At 45.6% G+C, this 20,428-nt stretch overlaps 1 protein-coding gene across 1 annotated transcript in view; it reads right to left on the bottom strand.

The window, feature by feature from the left end:
- The window catches only part of PRKCH (protein kinase C eta), a 225,723-nt gene that overhangs the window by 78,553 nt on the left and 126,742 nt on the right, over nt 1–20,428 (bottom strand). Inside the window, exons 5-9 of the mRNA XM_081228102.1 lie at nt 18,247–18,335; nt 16,581–16,710; nt 13,953–14,080; nt 11,169–11,312; nt 10,814–10,987 (exon numbers count right to left, since the gene is read on the bottom strand). Coding sequence (XP_081084228.1) covers nt 10,814–10,987; nt 11,169–11,312; nt 13,953–14,080; nt 16,581–16,710; nt 18,247–18,335 — 665 coding nt within the window. The remainder of the gene's footprint in view (nt 1–10,813; nt 10,988–11,168; nt 11,313–13,952; nt 14,081–16,580; nt 16,711–18,246; nt 18,336–20,428) is intronic.

The following is a 20,428-nucleotide window of genomic DNA, read 5'->3' as shown; positions in this document are numbered from 1 at the left end:
ATCCTACAATGCACAGGACAGCTCCCTCCCCTCCCGTGACAAAGGGTTATCCTGCCCTCAATATTAGTAGTGGGCAAATGATATCACATTGTACAAATACGTGATTTAAATTTTTTCAACTTACTTTTTTTTTTTTGTTTGTTTGTTTTTGTGGTACATGGGCCTCTCACTGTTGTGGCCTGTCCCGTTGCGGAGCACAGACTCCGGATGCGCAGGCTCAGCGGCCATGGCTCACGGGCCCAGCTGCTCCGCGGCATGTGGGATCTTCCCGGACCGGGGAACGAACCCGTGTCCCCTGCATCGGCAGGCGGACTCTCAACCACTGCGCCACCAGGGAAGCCCTAACTTACTTTTTAAAAATCTTTTTTACTGGAAAGTTTGAACATTCACCAGTCATTCAATTCCTTAAACTATTGACCTATTGGTAAAGGTCAAGGTCTTGGAGGTAATGTTCTGAGCAATGTGGAGGGAACTTCCTGCTACAGATCTGCCCTGAAGCCAAAGTAAGGAGGGACAAACCGAGTTTATGAGCAGGCTCTCAATTCTGCAGGTTTCCAGAAGAGGAACTTGAACCAGTCTCTAAGTCCAATTCTCTACTTTGTTGGTTGTGACTCACTTATCTTGAACCGCCTTTCACCACTGGTGAGAGACACGCTAGTGCAGAAGGTCTGGGCTTGTCGTGGGCACAGGCTAGTTCCCACTTCACAAGCAGTCTATGGGTCAGTGCTCCCTGGGGGTGAGGAGTGAGAGGAAGGACAAGGACGAAGGCACTTCCCACGCGGCCACCGCACAGGAGCAGGAAAACATGTATGGGTGGGAGGGGAGCAGTTTTGCAGGAAGGCTCTCCTCTTTTGTTTTGGTTGGGAATTATACATTACATCATTTTAACGTTGAAAATATCACACACAATGAGAATGGAATTGAGATGCTGGGAAGAGTTCCAAGACTCCCTTTGTGAGACCTAAGCAATACATCATTACAGACCATCCTAAAGAAATGGGTAGGAGTGAGCTCCAAATACAGCGGGCTCTTTTGCTGTGCAAATATACTAAAAGCTGGACGCCTGCACTGAAAGGAAACAGGAACTCCCTGGGTGGTCCCAAAGGGAAGACGGGGCCTGCCAGAGCCCGCCAGTGGAGCGGGACGGTCTGCTGGTGAGACAGAACCAAGGTGCTCTCTGACAGTGGAAGGCTGGAAGAGGAACCCTGCCAGTCTTGACGGCACTGATAGGGGGGTGGGGGCAGGGAATGAGACCAGTCTTCCCAGCGGGATGAAGAACACTGTACCAGTTGCAATGGTGAGCCTGGGAAGTAAGCCGGGCTGCTGCTCTTCCATGACGCCTCCTGCTTTGGGCCCCAAGCCCAGTGGTGCTACAGAACCCATCGACGTCCCTGCCCCCAGGAATCTCCATCAGGTCTCCAATTCACTGCACCACACAGGAATCCACATGCAAATGCAGCTTCAAGACAAGCCCCGCAGACCCTCTTCTAAGCAGATGGCTGCTCTGAGCCTGTCCTAAATAGCAATCCCAGAACTGCTACCATGACCAGCCCACCGTGGAGGGTCAGCAGCTGACTCTATGTCATGAGCAGGCTGCTCAGGCCCCCGAACTCCCCGGGAGGACACCAGCTCCATGAGGGAAGGGGCTCCTCCTTGCTTTGTCCACTGCTGCATCCTCAGGGCTCAGAGCCGAGCCTTCACCCTGAAGGAACTCTGTGCACATTTGCCAAATGAATGAACACCCTTGATCTTCACCTACTGGTGGACAAGTCTCTGTCACTACAAGTCGACTAAGTTGATAGTGACTGACGGGGCTGATTCTGTCCTGAGAGGCCCCGGATTGTTCTGGGGTCTAGTGGAGACGGGCACAGCTGGGTTCTAACCAGTGATGAAGCAATTATGGAAAACGCAAGTATTTCAAAACTAGAAGACATGATGGTCTGTGGTTTTCACCCAGACCAGTTGGGTTTCTAGACTGCACGATTCTGGGTTCAGGGTAAGGGGGACACACTCCAGCCACCCACAGGTGTCGCGTCAGGCCCTGGGCCCAAGGTCCCAGTTGGTCCTGGCAGAGGCCAACCCAGCTTCCCAGGGAAACACCCGCAGGCCACCCTCAGGTGCTGCTAGTTAGACTGTTAGTTTTATAGTCATTCTGGTTGCCCTTCTGAGGAAAGACTGGCCCGTAGGTAAAATTTTCCCCCAGAGGCCAGTGCTCGTTTTCAGCTACCTTTCCTTTGGTAGCATGGAGGGAACAGTCATTATACTGTCTATGCCATGTGTGTGAATCTCCTCTTCCTAGCTAGACTGAGGATTAAAAGCACTGCTTCTCCCCCTAGCCCTCCATCAGTGTCATCCCGGACTGGCTGACTTTTCACTAAACTATTTGGTAGAAAGCCCATCCCATTCTCATGCCTGGAGCCACTCCTGGCACTTCAAGCCCAGTGCTTTAAAACAGGGCCCTGCTGAGGCGGGAGTATCTATAGTTTGGCAGGTTCCCAGGCACAATCAGGGAAAACCGTAACCAAAACTCACTGCCACAAAGCCTCGCTAGTTATCGGAAAGCCCAAGGGCCGCGTCTGACCTTGACAACTCTCAGATAAGTCAATGGAAGTGACACACAATTCATGGACCGCCTTACAACCACGGAGGTGGGGAGTCCAGGCCATCTCTAGGTCATCGGTGTGGATGACAGCTAGTGACAAGGCCAGTTACAGCTGAACAACCTCAAAGGGAAACACATGGCAACCCTTTCAAGCCCTTTGGTCACACCAAGTGTGCTGGCAGTCCTCCCTAAGCAGAGACAGCCAAAGGAACAGCAAGAACTTCGCGTCCTCCTATTTCCCATTCATTTTCATGGCCCTACTGAGTCACAGATAGTCGGGAAGCCGGGAAGCCTCCGAGGACAGAAGCAAAGGTCCTAAATCAGCCTCCCAGAAATCCAGAGCCCAGAGATGGCCTATGTGCATTCTGTTCCCAGCTGGAACACAATTAATAAGTTGGGAACATGCCCAACTGGGAAACACCATGTTCTGGCTCATTGTCTATTTTGATCTGAGCCAAAGGCAAACTATACCAAATGACCCATAAGCAGACCAAATGGTGTTTATGGCACTCACTGCCCAGGGAAAGGAGGAAACCCAGTTCCAAACAGGTAAGCGGAAATGGCCTTTCCTTAGGTATTTTATAAAAGGCCACAAACCTGTATGCTGTGAAAAACTGCCTTTATTCCTGTCTGATGACACTCTCCTCAGCTGTACACATTGCAGAGAGAGGATACTTGTATTTGTGTGATATTAGAAATGGCGTAGATTATTAAACTGGACGACCTGGTTAAGAATCCACAGACTGACTCCTGCTTGCTGTGTGATCTGGGGCAAGTTCTTTAACCTCTCTGGACCTCAGTTTCCGGATCTTTAAAATGAGGATAATAGTATCTATACCCCCATGGACTGTTTCGAGTATTAAATGAGATACTTCATTCAACAGCTCTTTATGGAAATACCAAACTGTACACTTGTCTAGACACTGGTAGTGAATATAAGCACCCAGAATATGCTAGGGTCTCGGTGAACAGTACCTGCTGCTGCTGCTTCATTCTTCACCCACCCCTTCTGCAAAGCTGGTGCAGTTAGGCTCCAAGAATCGACCAGCTATGGCACGTGTTAACGGAGGGCTCTTCTCCTGGCCCGGGATGTCGCTGTGATTTAGAGCATAGCGGGTAAAGCTGTACTGGGGGCCAAGTGGCCCAGCTGCCGCTGCCAGATGCTCCCTGAACACCGGGAAAGGGAACGAGAGCTGGAGGGGCTGGAGGGCGGTTGGGTGTGCAGGGGCTGACTGCACCTCCCACCTCCACCTGAACGAAGTCAGTGGGGGGTCCCTATTGGGAGGCACTTCTGCTGACAGGTCTGTGACAGAAGGGTACAGGAGGTGCTTATCTGGAAAAAAAAAATCCAAGGCAGGGGACCTTCCTCAAGACAAGGGGGCTATTAGCTAAGTCAAGATGAGAACTCAGGGCTCTCCTATTGAAGGCTACAGTGAGGTCACCTCCTGATGAGATTCTGAAAGATGCATTCCAGGGCCACATGACCATCCTGCTGCCTATCTCTTCTGTCTGTCTGCCTGTGTGTGTCTCTCTCTCACATGAAACCCCTTTGCTAATATTTAATAGGACGATGGAGACAATAACCCAGAGAAAAGACTGTTCCCCTGCACCCATGCTGCCAGGCGATTTTCAGACATTTTTTAAGTGTGACTTCAGTGCACCAAAATCAGCTGCACCGGTTGTGTAAGCTGACAGCACTTAGGTCACAAGATTCCTAGCCGCCCTACCCTTCAAAGGCTGCGTTTCTGCTTTGTTGACCTACGCTGAACCGCAGCTTCTTAGGGAAAGCGATGCCCCTGCCAGGAGCCCCAGGCACACTGCTTCGCAGACGACCCCTGCAGGTGACACCCGAGGACACCCCGTCAGTAGGGAGGTGAGAGCACTGGGTTTCTGTCCCTGTAAAAGGAGGTTTTGTGTCATCTGTCCCCCGCCCCTCCCAGGGCAGCAGCTCACAAACGCAAACAAGTTCTCTCCCAAAAACGGGCTCATGGACCCGACGCGGCCGGGGTCGGGCCCGACGAGAGGCAGCTCTTGGGCACCAAGCACAGTGTGTCTTATGTTTTCCAAATGGAAACCTTTGCTCTAACAAACTGGGTCTCTGGACAAAGGCTAAAGCATCTGACCAGTGTTTACTCTGCCACTCCCCCTCCTGCTGCCGCTGCCTCTTTGTTCTTCCTGGTCTCGGCCCTCAGCACTCAGCCAGGGCTCCAGGAGAGCCAAGGAGAGCCCCTGGGAGCTGGGGGTGGGGAGACCCGGATCCTAGGCCATAAATGCCAGCAGGCTCGGCTGCCGGCACAACAGTCACTGATTAAGATGAAAGGCGTGTGAAGTGAATTTAACCTGAAAGAGTGGGGAAGGTGGCCCACACCAGGCCGGCAGCCCAGACCCGGGGCCCTGCTCCTTTCACAAGGCCTCACTCCTCCCACCCTCCTCGCCAAAGAAACAGAAACACACTGCAGAAACTGACAAACAGACCGAAAAAGAAAAAGATCATCCCTAATTCCACAACCTTCCTAACAGTCCCTGATCCTTTACTGACATCATCGCCTTTCAGGCTGTTTTTGGAGCAGGGGCCAGGTTTGCCACATTGCTGTCCTGGGTGAAACCTGATATGGATTCATGCCCCTAATCATCATAAATTCTGTACTATTTCCTGGCTTCCCACCTCCGTGTTCCACCATTTACTCTGTTAGATTTAGGGCAAGTAACTTAACTTCTCCTTCACTTTATCACTCGGCAAAATAAAGAGAATAATTGTACCCATCTTCTACGGCTGATGTAAGAATTATGTGCAATAAATATTACACGTTAGATGCTTCCGACAGTAACACACAATGATCTAACTACTTAATATTCAATTATTTCTCTACTGGCTGAAAATCTTCATCAAACAGTACATTGTTTAAGTAGACTCCTATTGCTGAAGGCTGAAGCTGTTTCCAATATTTTCCTCTTATAAATAATGCACTGAAAATTAAACATCTTTATGCGTAACATTTATTTTTTTCTTTACGTTGTTTTCTTTGGCTAGATTATCAGGAATAAAATCAACAGATCCAAGAGTATATGCATTCTTATAAGTCTTGATCCAGATTATCGAATTATTCACAAACTATTAGGATTTACAGTGTTTTCAGAAATTTATGAGGATGCCAGTGAAATGATATACATGCAAGTAACAAGCATTATTATGAAAAAATCAGGAGCAATAATTCATGGGCTCATAATTCTATGCAGCAAACAACAAATTATCTAATATTTGAAATTTGCTTATGTTTTTGTTCTGGCCAAGAACAGAAAGAGTTCCAAAATTCCTACTTTGTGGGTGTTTACCGTCACCTCCACGTGGGGTCTGTGCTGGCCCCTGGGAAGGCCCAGAACATTTTTCTGGTGTGGGGAAGGAGGCGGTCATCACAACACCGAGTTGCCGCGTGTGCAGCAACAGTGTGTCTGCATTCTCGCCTTTGGTCCTCACAGCAATCCTGCTTTCGTCTCAACCGTGAGAACTTTAAGGCTCAAAGGAATTTTAAGGTAGTTGCAAGCCATTCAGACAGAGGAAAACAGAGATGGAAGAACTTAGGTCTTCCGTTTCCAAAGGCAGAGGTGTTTCCATATCAGCAGGTTGGAGGTGAGTCAGGGCAGACAGGAGGGGCTTTAAGCAGATGCTGAACCAACAACCTCACTGTTGTGTAAGACACCAAGTGGACGGAGCCGGGCTGCAGAGTCAGCCTGACGCAGAGATGAACCTCGTCTCCACCACTCCCAGCCTAAGGGATCCTCAGCAAGTTGCTCCCTTTCTCCTGGGCCTCAGAGACTCTCATTCTACAGGGCTGGACGGCAAGGGGACTGCCGTCTCTGCCGGCGTCTTCACAGTGAAGTGACACATTGCAGACGCTGGGGGGTGCTCCCACGCCTCACCTCGGCTCCCTTCTAAATTCTGTGTTACAGTTCAGCACAACACACTGATTAGCATCTCACTTTAGAGGCCAGGGCCTGCCAAACCCAGTAGCTGAAAAGTAGTCATTTACCTGCTTTAATTTCTCATGGTAACTAACATTTTCTGTTCTTTATAGTTAGTTTTTCAATAGCAAATGGGGATAGTGACTGAGGATTTCTGACAGATGGACAGATGCAGAGAGCAAATGCTATGCATATGTGGAGTCTGATACCTTGCAAATCCAAGAGAAGGCTTAAACTACAGCAAAATGGAAACTGTATATCTCTATCTCAGCAGGAGAAAAATGCACTTGGTTCTTTTAAGTTGGTTCTTACCACTTTATCATCTAGACTTAGGGCAAGGGAAAATTCCCATTATCCTTTGCTTTTGGAGACATCTACTGTAACACACAAATTTTAACCCCAAAGTCAGCTCCTCTCTCTCTGGTGCAGAAATAAAAATCACCTTGCGGTAACGACTGCCACCTTGTGGCCATATATGAAACGGTCACTAGGAAGAATAGATGGCCCATGTTAAAATAAAGGCTTCACCGGCTGAACACTGTGGAAATAACATGTGGACACTAATATTTGGCTATACTGTATAGTTTATATTTTCCTGGAAAATTTTGCATTGTGTATTCTATATTTATTGGTCTCCCAATCTGTTCCAGGTTAAGTTCTTTTCTACTACAACACCCTCTAATTGTTGGTAAGACCTCAGACTGCTTCTATAGAATCATGGGGATTTCCTTCGGTAGGTAAAAGTCCCCTGGAGTTGGGTAGGTGACACTTCTTTATTTGTTCATTAGAGTAACTTGAAGCAGCCACTGCACAACCATGTCAGTCAACTGTTAATATCATCTAACCCAATGTCATAGAAAACCATCTGCACTTTGGTGCAGCCCTGGAAAGACGACCTGAGCATAGCCCTGTCCAGCTCATGGAATGAGGAGGAGGAACCTGAAGCTCAGGCGGGTGACCAGTACCACCCACCAGTCTTGCCTTCTTCACAAGGGTGTTCTTAAGCCCAGAGCTGTCACCCCACTCTTCTCTGGGAAAACAGCTGGATGAGGGCTGAGGAAGGGCTTTAGGTGGACAGAGCACAGAGCATGGGAATTAGTGTTTTGGGGATACTCTGGGTAGCAGTGGAGAATGGGCAGAACCGGAGCTCTGAAGGAACCATGGACCCGGAGGTGGGAAGCAAGAATCAGGGGCAAGGTGGTAGGGGCGGCATGGACTCAGGGACTCCAGGGCTCCAGGGCTCCTGGAGCCACCGAGGACTCTGATGAGGAGGGCATGGCATCAAAGAGCCTAGACCATGAGGGGCGGGAAGGAGTGCAGAGGAAACCGAAGCCCAAGAAGCTATTACTTGAACCCCAGCTCCTTCCAACATACTCAGACAGCGTGGGAGTGCACGCCATGCATCCCCTTTCACAGACCCTCCTGTCTCCCGGCTTCCAGTGTTCCCTGCTCCATCCATTCCCTAAGCTGTACATGTGTCTTTGCCAACACAAGGGACCCTTAAACATATGTGAATGCTCAGCCTCACTCACTGTCAGAGAAATGCCGATTAGAACTCCAAAGACACCTTTTTAAAAATCTCTCCAACCATCAAAATGATAAGTAGCACGCCATGACAGGAGGGTGGGGGAAATAAGCCTTCTCACACATGGTTTGGGAGTATGAATTTAGAAATACAGCCAGCAAGTGGTAAGAGCTTGGGCTCAGCAGTCAGACTTAAAACGTCTGCCACTTGGAAGCTAAATTTCTTCCTGCCTCAGTTTGTTCATCTGTAAAATGGGAGTGATGTTAACAGCACTTACTTCATGGGATTACTGTAAGGATTACTGAGATAATACACATAAAGCACTTAGAACAGTGCCTGGTATTTAAATGATAAAGTGTTAGCTATCTTTAACCACGATGGGGAGAGAGGGCCAACTAGATGAAATTATATATGCATCTACTGCTGACCAAGCAATATCACTTCTAATAGTGTATCATATAGAAATCATAGCGCAAGTACCTAAAGATAAAAGTACAAGGAGACTCACTGCAACTTTGAAATAAAAGTCTAAGTATAGCCTAAATATATAGCAATAGGAAACAAGTTAAATAAATTGTATCATGTTCTTAAAATGGAAAAGTATGTAGCCATTAAAAATGAGGCAGCCAGGTATATACAAATATGAAACAATCTCAAGATACATTATTACATTTTTTTCAAAAAAATAAGGAGAATGGGGATGCAAGGTACAATATGGTGACTACAGTTAATAACATAGTATTGCATATATGAAAGTTGCTAAGAAATTAGCTCTTAAAGGTTCTCACCACAAGAAAAAAATTCTGTAACTGTGTGACGATGGATGTTAGCTAGACTAATTGTGGTGATCATTTTATCACATATACAAATATCAAATCATTATTTTGTACGCTCAAAACTAATATGTTACATGTCAATTATACCTCTATTTTTTAAAATGTGTAAATTTTGCAAGATGCATTACAGAGATTTACTTCCTTAATAAAACCATTTTGGATTTTTTTTCCTTAAAAAAGGATACAGAATGGTGGACAAGTATATACTATCATTTGTGCTTTTTAGAAAAATAAATATGGATGTATATATGTGGTGTGTGTGTATACTTTTGTGTGCAAAAAAATTCTCTGAAAGGCTACACTTGAAACTAGTAATAATTGTTCCTTTCAAAGAGAGGGTATGGATACTTGGAGGATGCTTATACTACCCATTGCAAAAAAAATAAAATAAAATGGTTTTTAATAGTTAAAAAATGCAATCTGATATGTCATTCCTCTGCTTAAATGTCTTCCATTTGTTCTTAGCACTAAAACCCTAGCTCCTTTAACAGCGCCTACAGCGGCCTGGGCTACTTCTGCAGCCTTAGTTCTCATCAGGACCCTCCTCAACCTCACATTTTATGCTCATGAGCTTTATTGACACCTCCCGTTCCCATTTACTAGTAGATCCATGCCTGAGCTGTTTAACCTTTATTCCGTATTCACTTTCATTCTCTTTGCCTGACTAATTCTGACTGGCCCTTCTGGTTCCGGCATAGCTGTTACTTTCCCTAGAAATGCATCGCAGCATCACTGGACCAGGTGGGACGCCCCCATCCTGCTCCCATCACACCCTTTACATCCCTGATGGTAGCAGACACAAGGGACGTGTCCTGAATTCTTTCAGAATGCCTTTGACAGCAAGAAGATTAAGAAATATCTGTGCCAGACCCTCTTGGTGCCTTCACAGGAGCCCTCTTCCCTCTCCACTGACAACAGGAGCCCAGTTCTGAATGGGCTACAGAGTGTCCTGCCCCAGGGGATAAGTCAAGGTTGATGCGAGCCAATCATGATAAAGCAGCTTATCTTGACTAGATATTTGCTCTTCCAGCCTCCTTTGCAGCTCAGGATGAGCCTGTAACTCAGGTCTAGGAGAGCTTTTTCTCTCCTTGATAAAAGGAGAGTGGTCCATGAAGCCCTTCTGCCTCCATCCCCCAAGCTTCCTGCTTTGGATGCTGTCATATGAGGTGTGATGTTTAGGGCCGTGGCAAATACCTTGAGACCCACGGGGAAGAGATGTCTGATGTCACTGAGCAACTAATCCAACCCTAACATTGCTACTGTCAGACTTCCCAAGAAAAAAGTCTGTACTAATGAACTAAACTCATCCTTCCTATTGTGTAAACCACTGTCAGTCACATATTCTGTTAACTGCAGCCAAAAGCATTCCTAATTGCACAACATGATGGGATAGACAGAATCCCACAATCAGCCCACAGAATCAAGCTTAACTTAACTGAGGCCAGGAGCAATGCCTTGGGACATTACAAATCAAGGTGCCCCCTTTGGGCCTATCCTGGTCTGAACTCTTTTCCCCGGGTCAGAACCAGTTCAGCATTTAGCAACAGAGCTGAGGTTAAAGTCACCAAAATAAGCAGCCCATGACATTTACTGTATTCTTAGACTTCTGTAACCTTCACTCTGCTAGAGAAGACTTATGTATGAAGACGTTTTCAATTTTAGGACACACAACCCTCAAAGTGATCCTTCTCCAGGACAGCATGAAAGGACGGAAGCAGTTAGCTCATTGGTTCTGGCCATCAGAAGTCACTGGATACTTCGAATGACCCTACCTTAGGAGTCCAACCCCCCAAAGTTTCTAATACTCTACTTTATGAAACCTTCAACATCTGTGATCTCAGCTTTTGAAGAAAGGAGGCCACGGAGGCAGTGAAGGTGGGTCATACTTACAGGGGTCTGAAAGCAGCAAAACAACTGAGTGAGGAAGGGGTGATTGCGGGCCAAAGACAGGATCCTTTTCTCTGTCATGGTGCACTCCACATCGTCATCTTGCAGGATCACGTCCTTCTTTAGCACCTTCACGGCATAGAGGTCTCCTGTTTCTTTTATTCTTGCAAGCATCACCTATGGCAAAGCAGGAGGAGGGAGCATGAGAACTCATGCAGCTCTTAGGGTGTGGCCTCGTCTGGGGCAGAAGGCAGATGGCACGTGGGAGATGGGCATGTGTATACAGACATGCACAGGCCAACAACATGCATGGAGCAGGCGTCCTTTAACCACCCAGACACTTGGAGCCAAGACTCACCTTCCCAAAGCTGCCCTTTCCCAGTACTCGGATGAACTCAAAGTTGTTGATCCCAAGTCGGTTGGAAGAATTAACCCCAATGCCATTTCCTTCTTTGATGCTCTCCTTTCCTTGTCGTCTTAGGGTTGATCTGGAAACAAGATTCTGCGAAGAAGAGTAGGAATACATCGAGTCAGAAATCACAGTGGAGCATGAAGCATTTATGGATGAAGACGACCATACTTGCAGCTTCAACCCTCAATACAACACATGGGGAAAGATCAATACAGCTTGACATGGGATTAGGTTCTGCCACTCAAAACTGCTTCAGCACCAACTCCTGATCTGTGCTTACTGTATTTGGGTCAGAATCATTTAAAATATATCTAAGCCACCGAGTTTCAGTTTGTGCTCAAATGGGAGAATATAGAAAATGTCTCAGTCTGGTCCACTTCGTTTCTTGTGGTGGCTTTCTACAGGGTGGCCAAAGTTCCAAGAGCGCCACCTGGTGTCCAAGTCCTGCAAATAGTAGCTTTCACAACTGCTCAGAGAATTGAGCACCACGCCACACCAAGAAAGAATGAAGCAACATTTCTATATACAATATTTTAAATTATAAAAGAGAAACAAAAGTTAATATAAATATATGAAGGGTCAGATTGACCCAGGAGGGTCTAGTTCAGAACAGCAGCACAAAGCCTGACAGCTCTTAGGCCCATGGACAGACTACAGATGTATTCATTTGGCAGTGATGTTTGTTTGTTTGTTTGTTTTTTGCGGTACACGGGCCTCTCACTGTTGTGGCCTCTCCCGCTGGGGAGCACAGGCTCTGGAAAAGCAGGCCCAGCGGCCATGGCTCACGGGCCCAGCCGCTCCGCGGCATGTGGGATCCTCCCGGACCGGGGCACGAACCCGTGTCCCCTGCATCGGCAGGCGGACTCTCAACCACTGCACCACCAGGGAAGCCCTCGTCTATTTTCTTAAGATAACTTTCTGGAAAGGCAACTCTTTGGGCCAATTGTGAAGACTTTTGATACATGGTCAACTTGCCCTCCAGAAAGGTTAACCACCAACACAATGAGAGCTCCCGGTTCACCACATAGAACCAGAAGTAGGTGTGGCCTCTTCGGGGAGTTCTCTAGTCCCATCCCACTAGTACAAGACTCATCCCAGGGAGGGTGCTACCTGAAGACAAGGTGACGTGCAGATGTCTACCTTGGGATATTTATAAGACAAGCTACCACCAGATAAGGGACCAAAAATCTGACATCTTGGAGCATTTGACCTATTTAGCTAAAACAAAAGCTTATCTGGGGCAACTTCTAAGCAATGTTTGTAATAAACAGCTGGGCAATACCCTGAAACTGCAAGGATTTTTCTTACTCAACCCAGTGAAACAGTGATTGAAGATATAAAATGGATCACCTTTAAAATCCCATTATTTTAATAGTTTCTCCTCTAGATTTCTGATCATAAATTTTTCAAAGGTGGAAAAATTTTACCAGCTTGAATCTCACTTTCTCCACTTAAATACTTCCCCTGCCAGAAAACTCTAAATCCAGTGTTTCTCAACCTTTTTGTCTGTTTGTTTGTTTAACCCATTCTTCTCTTTTGATAGACTAAAGATGTCTCTCTTTAATGCTGTACTGTCAGCTAACAGGTAATTTGGGCTTTCTCACTATTTAGTATCAGAACATGAAAGATACTTGGTTCAAGTGACAAGTGGCGATGCCCATTCCTAGAGGTTGTGCCACATGGCTCAGCTTATTTCCACGGTATTTCAGAAGCCCTGGGCCAGGCCAAAATCCCTAACCTACACTCTTCAGGCACAGCTGTCCCATGCACTGGAAATCCCCCTCATGGTATAGCATCCTGCCTGTCTGTCCACAAGAAGGACACACAGACTTGAAGGACTCTGCCAACGCCTTCCTGAAATCAAGAAATGCAATGTCAATCCAAGCCCCTGCTTTACCAGGCAGGGCCCTTCAGTGAAAAGGAAATGGGGTGGTTAGTGATGACATTGTTTGGATAACCAAGAACCTGACAGTGATTGCACTTCCCTTCCTAAGTGCCCAGAGATATTTGACAGTTAAGTCTAGAATTTTCCTGAACCCGGCATCAAGCTACACATTTCAGAAGCCTCAGCCATAACCATGGCTCTTTCCCAATTCTCAGCAGACCACAGCCAGGAAGGCGGCAATAGGATGTGGGCCTGGGATGTGGCTGAAGCTCTAATGGACAACAGCAGGTGGGGGAGGGTCACTCAGGGCGGTGGCAGGACAAAACACATGCACAGCGACTGACATGCTCCACCCACTCCCTGTGAGAGGAAGGAACTCCTGTCTGTGGCTGGACTTGAGATAAATTCACGATCCATAAACAAATACTACACAACACTGGATTCCAGGCCCGTGGAGAACATCAGCTCTTTAAGTTCAACCCCTTCAGAGAAAAGGAAGCAAAGGCCCATAGTTAGTCGTCAACTGCACTGCCGGGGGCCCCGACAAGAACAGAACCGAGGACCCTGGATTCCAGGCTTTTCACCAGACCACGATGACAGGAAGCTGCTTAAAAAAAAAAAAAATCCCTTTTCTGTTTCTTGCTATATCTGCACGCTCATTATTTCTTGTTATATAATTGTATAGAGAACCTTATTTGTGGAACAAAATGCTCTTTAAAAATGCAATAAATCTGTTTATTGTATTTGCCGAGACTAGGAACTTCGATTATGCCACGCACAATACTAGGGCTCGCCACATCTGAACAACTTCTAAATTACAAAATATGAAAATAGCAAAGTCTCACCGAGGAGGGAGAAATACTTCCGGGTTGGAGGCCCATTCCTGCCAGAGTCTTGGCCAGCTCCGCCGCATTCACTCCGCAGTTTGGGGCCACGTTCGCCTGACATCGAATGTGTACATTCATTTTACATACTGGATGGAAGAGGAAAAGGGAATCCACATTCAGAAAGGAGCCACGTCAACATGTTCTGTGAAAGAGAGCTGTGATAACCTGAAAGACCGTGACTGAGGAACTGCACAGGCTGAATAACGATATCTTCTCATCAAATTCAACTGACACTCACAACGACCCCTGAGTGTAAGTAAATCCCTGATTTTCTCTAGTTCTGTTTTGTGCAAAAGCAGTAAGCCTGGCATACGGAAGAATAATACATTTCAATTTTCTTTTTGTTTTCACTGTGACTTGATGCAAGACATTCACTTAAATCATATTTTAAAAGTCATCACTGATTTCCCAGCATGATTCAATACAGAGATCAAAACATTCATCACGGCAATAGCTCACTCGATTAAATAACAAGGAAACGTGCCAGTCGACTTTATGCCATTCCTTGTAACTCTCAATAAAAGGTAGCAATCTAACAGCCACATGTAGATGGCTGTTCAGACAGGATGGAACTGGTGTTTCTGAGAGAAAAGCCTCTAAGTAAAGCTTTTTCTGAGCACTGTCTTTGAGTGGCCCTCACAGCACAGAACGTGGTATCCTGTGCAGCAGCTGAATTTCTCAGTGCTTGCAGCCTGTGGCTTCATGGGTGACAAAAAGCAACTTTTTTTAAAGGTCAAGGCAAGTGGCAGTTGGAAGAGGAGAGCGAAGCAAGCTAAGCTCCTGGTGCACAGGAAGCTGACTTGGGATGATGAAAGAGCCGAGGTTTAATCAGCACGGAGTTCTGACATGGTTTCTTGACACGGGCCCTGCTGATCGGAGGCAGGGATAAAGCAGCGTCAGATACGTTGAGGTGTGTCAGCCCATCTTTGGAAGCATACACAGAGCCAGGTTTCGTGGTGCCTGAAGTTATGCAATTTAGGGTTATCCTCTTTAAGAAAAAGAGCACTTCATCAAGTAGAGAACTTGGAAGGTACCTTGCAAGGGAGGAGCTCCAAGGCTTAAGCTTCATTAGATTCATAGAAAATCCACCTCTCTCAGCAAGGCTGGTACGGAGACATACAAGCCTGCAGTGGCCTTTCTAAAGCTCCACGTGACAATAAAAGCAAAAATGATAGGAGCTGAAATACTGCAGGCGTGCTACCCTCGGCAGCACCAGGGACAAGTGCAATGCAGATGAACCCCACCCATGGCTCTGCCTGTCGGCAACAACCATACGAAAGCAGAACGTGACTTTCACACTAGAAACCCACACCTGGGTGACACCACCCAGCTAATGATCAAGCAGTGCCTGAAACAAAGCTACATGTGAGTTGGCTGCTGTTTTGGTTGAAAAAGAATTATTTCAGGTATCTATAAAAAAAGAAAAATTAAATGGTGCTCTGGAGAAATAAAAGAATTTGCCTTTCTTAAAGACAAGTGACTAGCCCCTTTCTGTTAATAGAAGCAGGTCTGGTTAAGCCCAGGCAGCCCGTGGAAGCTGTCCCGTTGTACTGACATGAACTCTGCCTCCCCTGGTGACTCAGAATGTGTCTCAGGCTTCAGGCTGAAACTCACATGTATTTCAGCAGAGGACAGTGCACCCCACGACAGCCAGATTGTTACAGCAACACTCAATGAGAGATGACTCCAGGCCAACAGCCCCTCAGCTCCTAATAGGACAGGGACCAGCTCCCATATCCGTATCCTCTGCTGAGGCAAAAGCTCCAAACTCAGGCTCCACTGGACATGGCTGTTGAAGTGCATATGCCCTCACACGGCCAAGGCTGAAGTGTCCTTCGTTCCACCTACTCTCTGATCTCTATCATGCTCTTTGAGAAGACACAGGGCAGACTGAGTTATGCTTTTTTTTTTTTTTTTTTGCGGTACGCGGGCCTCTCACTGTTGTGGCCTCTCCCGTTGCGGAGCACAGGCTCCGGACGTGCAGGCTCAGGGGTCATGGCTCACGGGCGCAGTCGCTCCGCGGCATGTGGGATCTTCCCGGACCGGGGCACGAACCCGCGTCCCCTGCCTCAGCAGGTGGACTCTCAACCACTGCGCCACCAGGGAAGCCCTGCAGTTATGCTTTTATAACTCAATTCCTGCTTATTTCTGGTGAGGTGATCAAACCAACTCTCCTGCTAGTTCTTACTCATAACTCAACCTTCTCTGCTGGCCACCTCACCTCCTACCATCTTCCCTTTCTGACCAGATCCCAACTTTTCCTCTTTCAAATACCTATGGAAATACACAATGACTAGGCTGTACTCAGTACTAGATAGAGGATAGCCAGCAGCCTAGCTAACTAGACGGGACATTTCATTTAGCAAGTGAGTAAACATTCCATGGTTAGGAAATCTGTGGATCACATGTAGCTCTCTTTACGTTCCTGACAAGGGACACATACATATAGAGAGAGCCACTAAGATGTTCATCTACAAGGTATCTAAAACCATCTGTCCTAGGTCAGAGTCTGAACTGCAGAATTCTGAAAGCTCGCAGCAAGGTATTCTCAAGAGGAAGTGGGTACCAAGCACTCCAGAATCTCACTTTTACACTGAAGTCCTTGTCGCATTATCCCCCAGAGCAGGGAGCCACAGTGATCACAGAACGTTGGCACCTTGTAGTTGTGGACGCTGAACTTGTGTGGGATGTTGATTCCGAACCTCTGCTCAGCAATCTGTAGCACGGAAACAGGAGGACGAGAGCTGAAATTCCATACCCACACCTTTTGTGAAAACTGTAACAGGAGCCCACCAAATGCAAAGTGTTACTATGACACCTGAGATGAGTATACTATTACTGCTCAGCCACGATGAATTACCCAGGCCTTACCATGCAGACGAAGCACATTTTCTAGTGAACAAGACTGGCTGGACAGAAATGTGTGGTATACGTTAAACTGTCCACCATCTTGGGAGATTAATAGAAATTTAAATATTCATTTCACCTTTTACATTCCCTTGGCTGTGTTTCTCTCCTGGCCAATTCCTCACACCCATGTCTATTTCTAGAACCTTTTAACTTCAGGATTCAACAAGTCTTTTATAGGCAACATACACTTGCTATCACCACAAGTTCTTCCAGAAATTGTGTCATGAGGATGGGGTGACACCCAGAGGACAGGGCACCCCAGAAGGAATTTATTCCAAAGTGACATTCAACTGGTGATCTTATTGAGCCCTTCCAGCCTCTGCCTGTCTTTGTATTTTGATATCTGAGTGCAAAGATTCTGCTTTTATCTCACAGACGATCACTTCTCAGGACCAGGTGAAATCTCACATACTGTTTCCAGTGAATAGTTAAATTAGGCATAGGCTCTATAGTCTATATCACAGTTGGAAGCAATAACAACAGAGCCACACATAACAAGTTGTGGGGCAATATTACTCCTCTTGAAATGTTTCTGGCCACTTTCTCATAAAAGAAAGTACACACGCCTCTGTGTGTACTCTATAGCAATCCTGGGTGTATACTGAAAAGAACCATCAAGTTCCAGAGTCGGACTCTTCAGTGCATCTGTAAATCCACTGCTAACTGTTGGTAATACTCCAAGTGCCTTCTACCTCCAGAATTTAGAATGTACGCCCACCTCAGCTGGATGCAATGCTAAGGGCAAGAGGGATGTTCAAGCCTTTATGTATAGATAGATCCTCCCTGAAATTCCTCGAGAGGCTGGAGGGGGCCAAAAGTCACTTTATTTAGGAAGTGCAATTTACACTTAACAACATACTTACCATATCGATTCTATCTTGTAGTACTGATCCTATTTTAGGTCTGAGGCTGAGAGAGAAGCTGGCTAGCAGAGGCTGGATTCTACGTTCAAATCCCAATCATCTGATGCCAAACTCAGGGAAATCTCTCTTCAAATTAGTAGAACTGACCCCTAGAGCTTTTACCCAGCTGATCACTAATGGAGTCGTTTCAAGGACAGGTCAAGCTATGCAAGTATAGAAATACAAATGCCATAATATAAAAAGGAGAGAAATTTCAATTCTGATACCACCATTGGCTTCAAGGAGTGTGGAAGGGAATTGGGAATGAGAGGGAGGAAGAAAAAGACAGAGGGAAGGAGGGAGAGAGAGAGAGAAAGAGAGACAGAGGCAGAGAGAGGGGGAGAGAGGGCGAGCAAGAGAGATGGAGCGAGAGAGTGAGATAGAGAGAATGTGCACGCCTGAGCTCATGCAGGCACTTAATCAGCAAACTGCTATCTTACCTTTGAATCCACTTTGTTAATATTGTTTTGGCAGGTGCAGGCTGTAACAATTAGATGATGGCAGCGCTTGTGGACGACACAGGTGCACACTAGGAAATTAAATCCAGCGATTATACATTTATTGGAGGCACCAGGCCACGGTGACTTGATTTAGACGGTGGGCCCACATGATGGCAGCCAGCGCTCCCGTTCTTCCTATATTCCTTACCACCACCTTAACTCAGGCCTTTGCTCACGCTTGAACTATTCATACTCAGGTCCGGAATTAATGTCATCCTTCCTGGCTTTACTCCTTCCTGCCCCAACCTCCAGAGGAATATGATTCTGGCCACCTCAGGCCCATAATCTAAAGCATTCCATCGTGTCTCACAGTCAGTCAAACTAGAGTTGACATTTCCCAGATGGGTTTCAGGCTCTCCCAAGCCCACCCCAGGCTCACCTGTCACTTTTCTTCTCTGGGGGCTCTTTGTTCCACTAAAAACTAGACTAGGTGCTCCTCCTGGAGCAAGTCTTCATTCTCCCCAACACACTGTCCATGTCCCTCTCAATCCCTGGGGTATCTTCTTTTCCTATCGTATCACTAAACTTTAAATGTGTAACAAGACACAACTTTAAAAAATGTCTCGTTTATGAAAATATCCTCCCCATGGCTCCCCTTCTAGACTGAAACTCTCTCCCTCCTCTAGTCTCCTACAAACTCTAGCTGGCTTCCCTCATTTCAGATCTTCCACATACAGCCTCTAATGTCCTCAGGATTCCCAGCCAGCAGGATGACTTGAACAAAGTAGGCATTCATTAAGTATTTGCAGAATGACCCAATCCATGGCTTGAATAGTTAGAACTTTCTAAATAACATTTTTTAAAATTTTCATTCAGACAACTGATAGAGTACAGAGTCCAGTTTCCATTAAAGGATGAACATGTGCAATGAAGCAATATGAAAATACACATCATTTTTAAGATCTTTCAAGACATATGGAAGTTTCTAGGATTAAATACATAAAGACAGATGACATGTCAGCAAGTAGCATTATAATCTAAAACAAATCTAGCTTTCATCAGATTGAATTCTCAGGAGAACCAAATTGAAAGTGCCCAGAGAACTGGTCTTTTTATATGAGGGAATCCTTCACATAGAAAAATCTTATATTTCAAGGCATTTGTTTTTTTCACAGTCAGCTTGGCTACAGGTTTATCAATTTTATTGATCTTTTTGGAGAATTATGGATAGCTTTTGGTTTTGTGGATTTTTAAATTGTTTTCCTAATTTCAATTTTACTGTTTTCCACTCTATTTTTGTTATTTATTTTCTGCTGCTCACTTTGGGCTTAAATTTCTCTCCTGTTTAAGATGGAAACTTAGATTATTGATTTTAGACCTTTATTCTTTTCTAATATATGCATTTAATACTCTAAATTTTCCTCTGAGTGCTGCTTTCACTGCCTCCCACAAATTTTGATAAATTGTATTTTCATTTGATTTAAAATATTTTTTATTTCCTCTTGAGTCTTCTTTGACCCATGTGCTATTTAGAATATGTAGCTTAATCTTCAAATATTTGGAGGTGTTTGAGCTATCTTTTTGTTATTTATTTCTAGTTTAATTCCACTGTGGTCTGAGAAGATACTTTCCATGATTTCTATTCTTTTATATTTGTTATGGTTTGTTTCAATGTCCCAGAATGTGGTCTGTGTTGGTAAATGTTCCTAGTAAGCTTGAGAAGAATGTGAGTTCTGCTGCTCTTAGATGGAGAATTCTATAAATGTCAATTTGATCAAGTTGTGATAGTGCTGTTTAGGTCAACTATATTCTTACTGATTTTCTGCCTGCTGGATCAGGCAGAAAATTGCTGAGCAATCAGAATCAGAAATTGCTGAGATACGAAATAAAATTAAATCCAACTATAATAGTGGATTTGTTTATATCTCCTTGCAGTTCTATCAGTTTTTACCTTAAGTATTTTGATGCCCTGTTATTAGGCGCATATACGTTAAAGATTTTTATGTCTTCTTGGAAAACTGACTTTTATCATTACATAATGCCCTTCCTTATCCTTTATAACTTTCCTTGTTCTGAAGTCTGCTTTAATCTGTTTGCTCTTTTTAGCATGATTGGTATATCCTTCCAACTAGGCATGTGGTTTTATATCCCTTTGCAAGATGTGAACAAATTAGTGTTCTCA

Source organism: Mesoplodon bidens (assembly GCF_964165515.1).
Source record: "Mesoplodon bidens genome assembly, chromosome: 3".
Classification (NCBI taxonomy): domain Eukaryota; kingdom Metazoa; phylum Chordata; class Mammalia; order Artiodactyla; family Ziphiidae; genus Mesoplodon; species Mesoplodon bidens.
The sequence above is the reverse complement of the archived record's forward strand: the minus strand, read 5'-3'. Positions and strand labels throughout refer to the sequence as shown.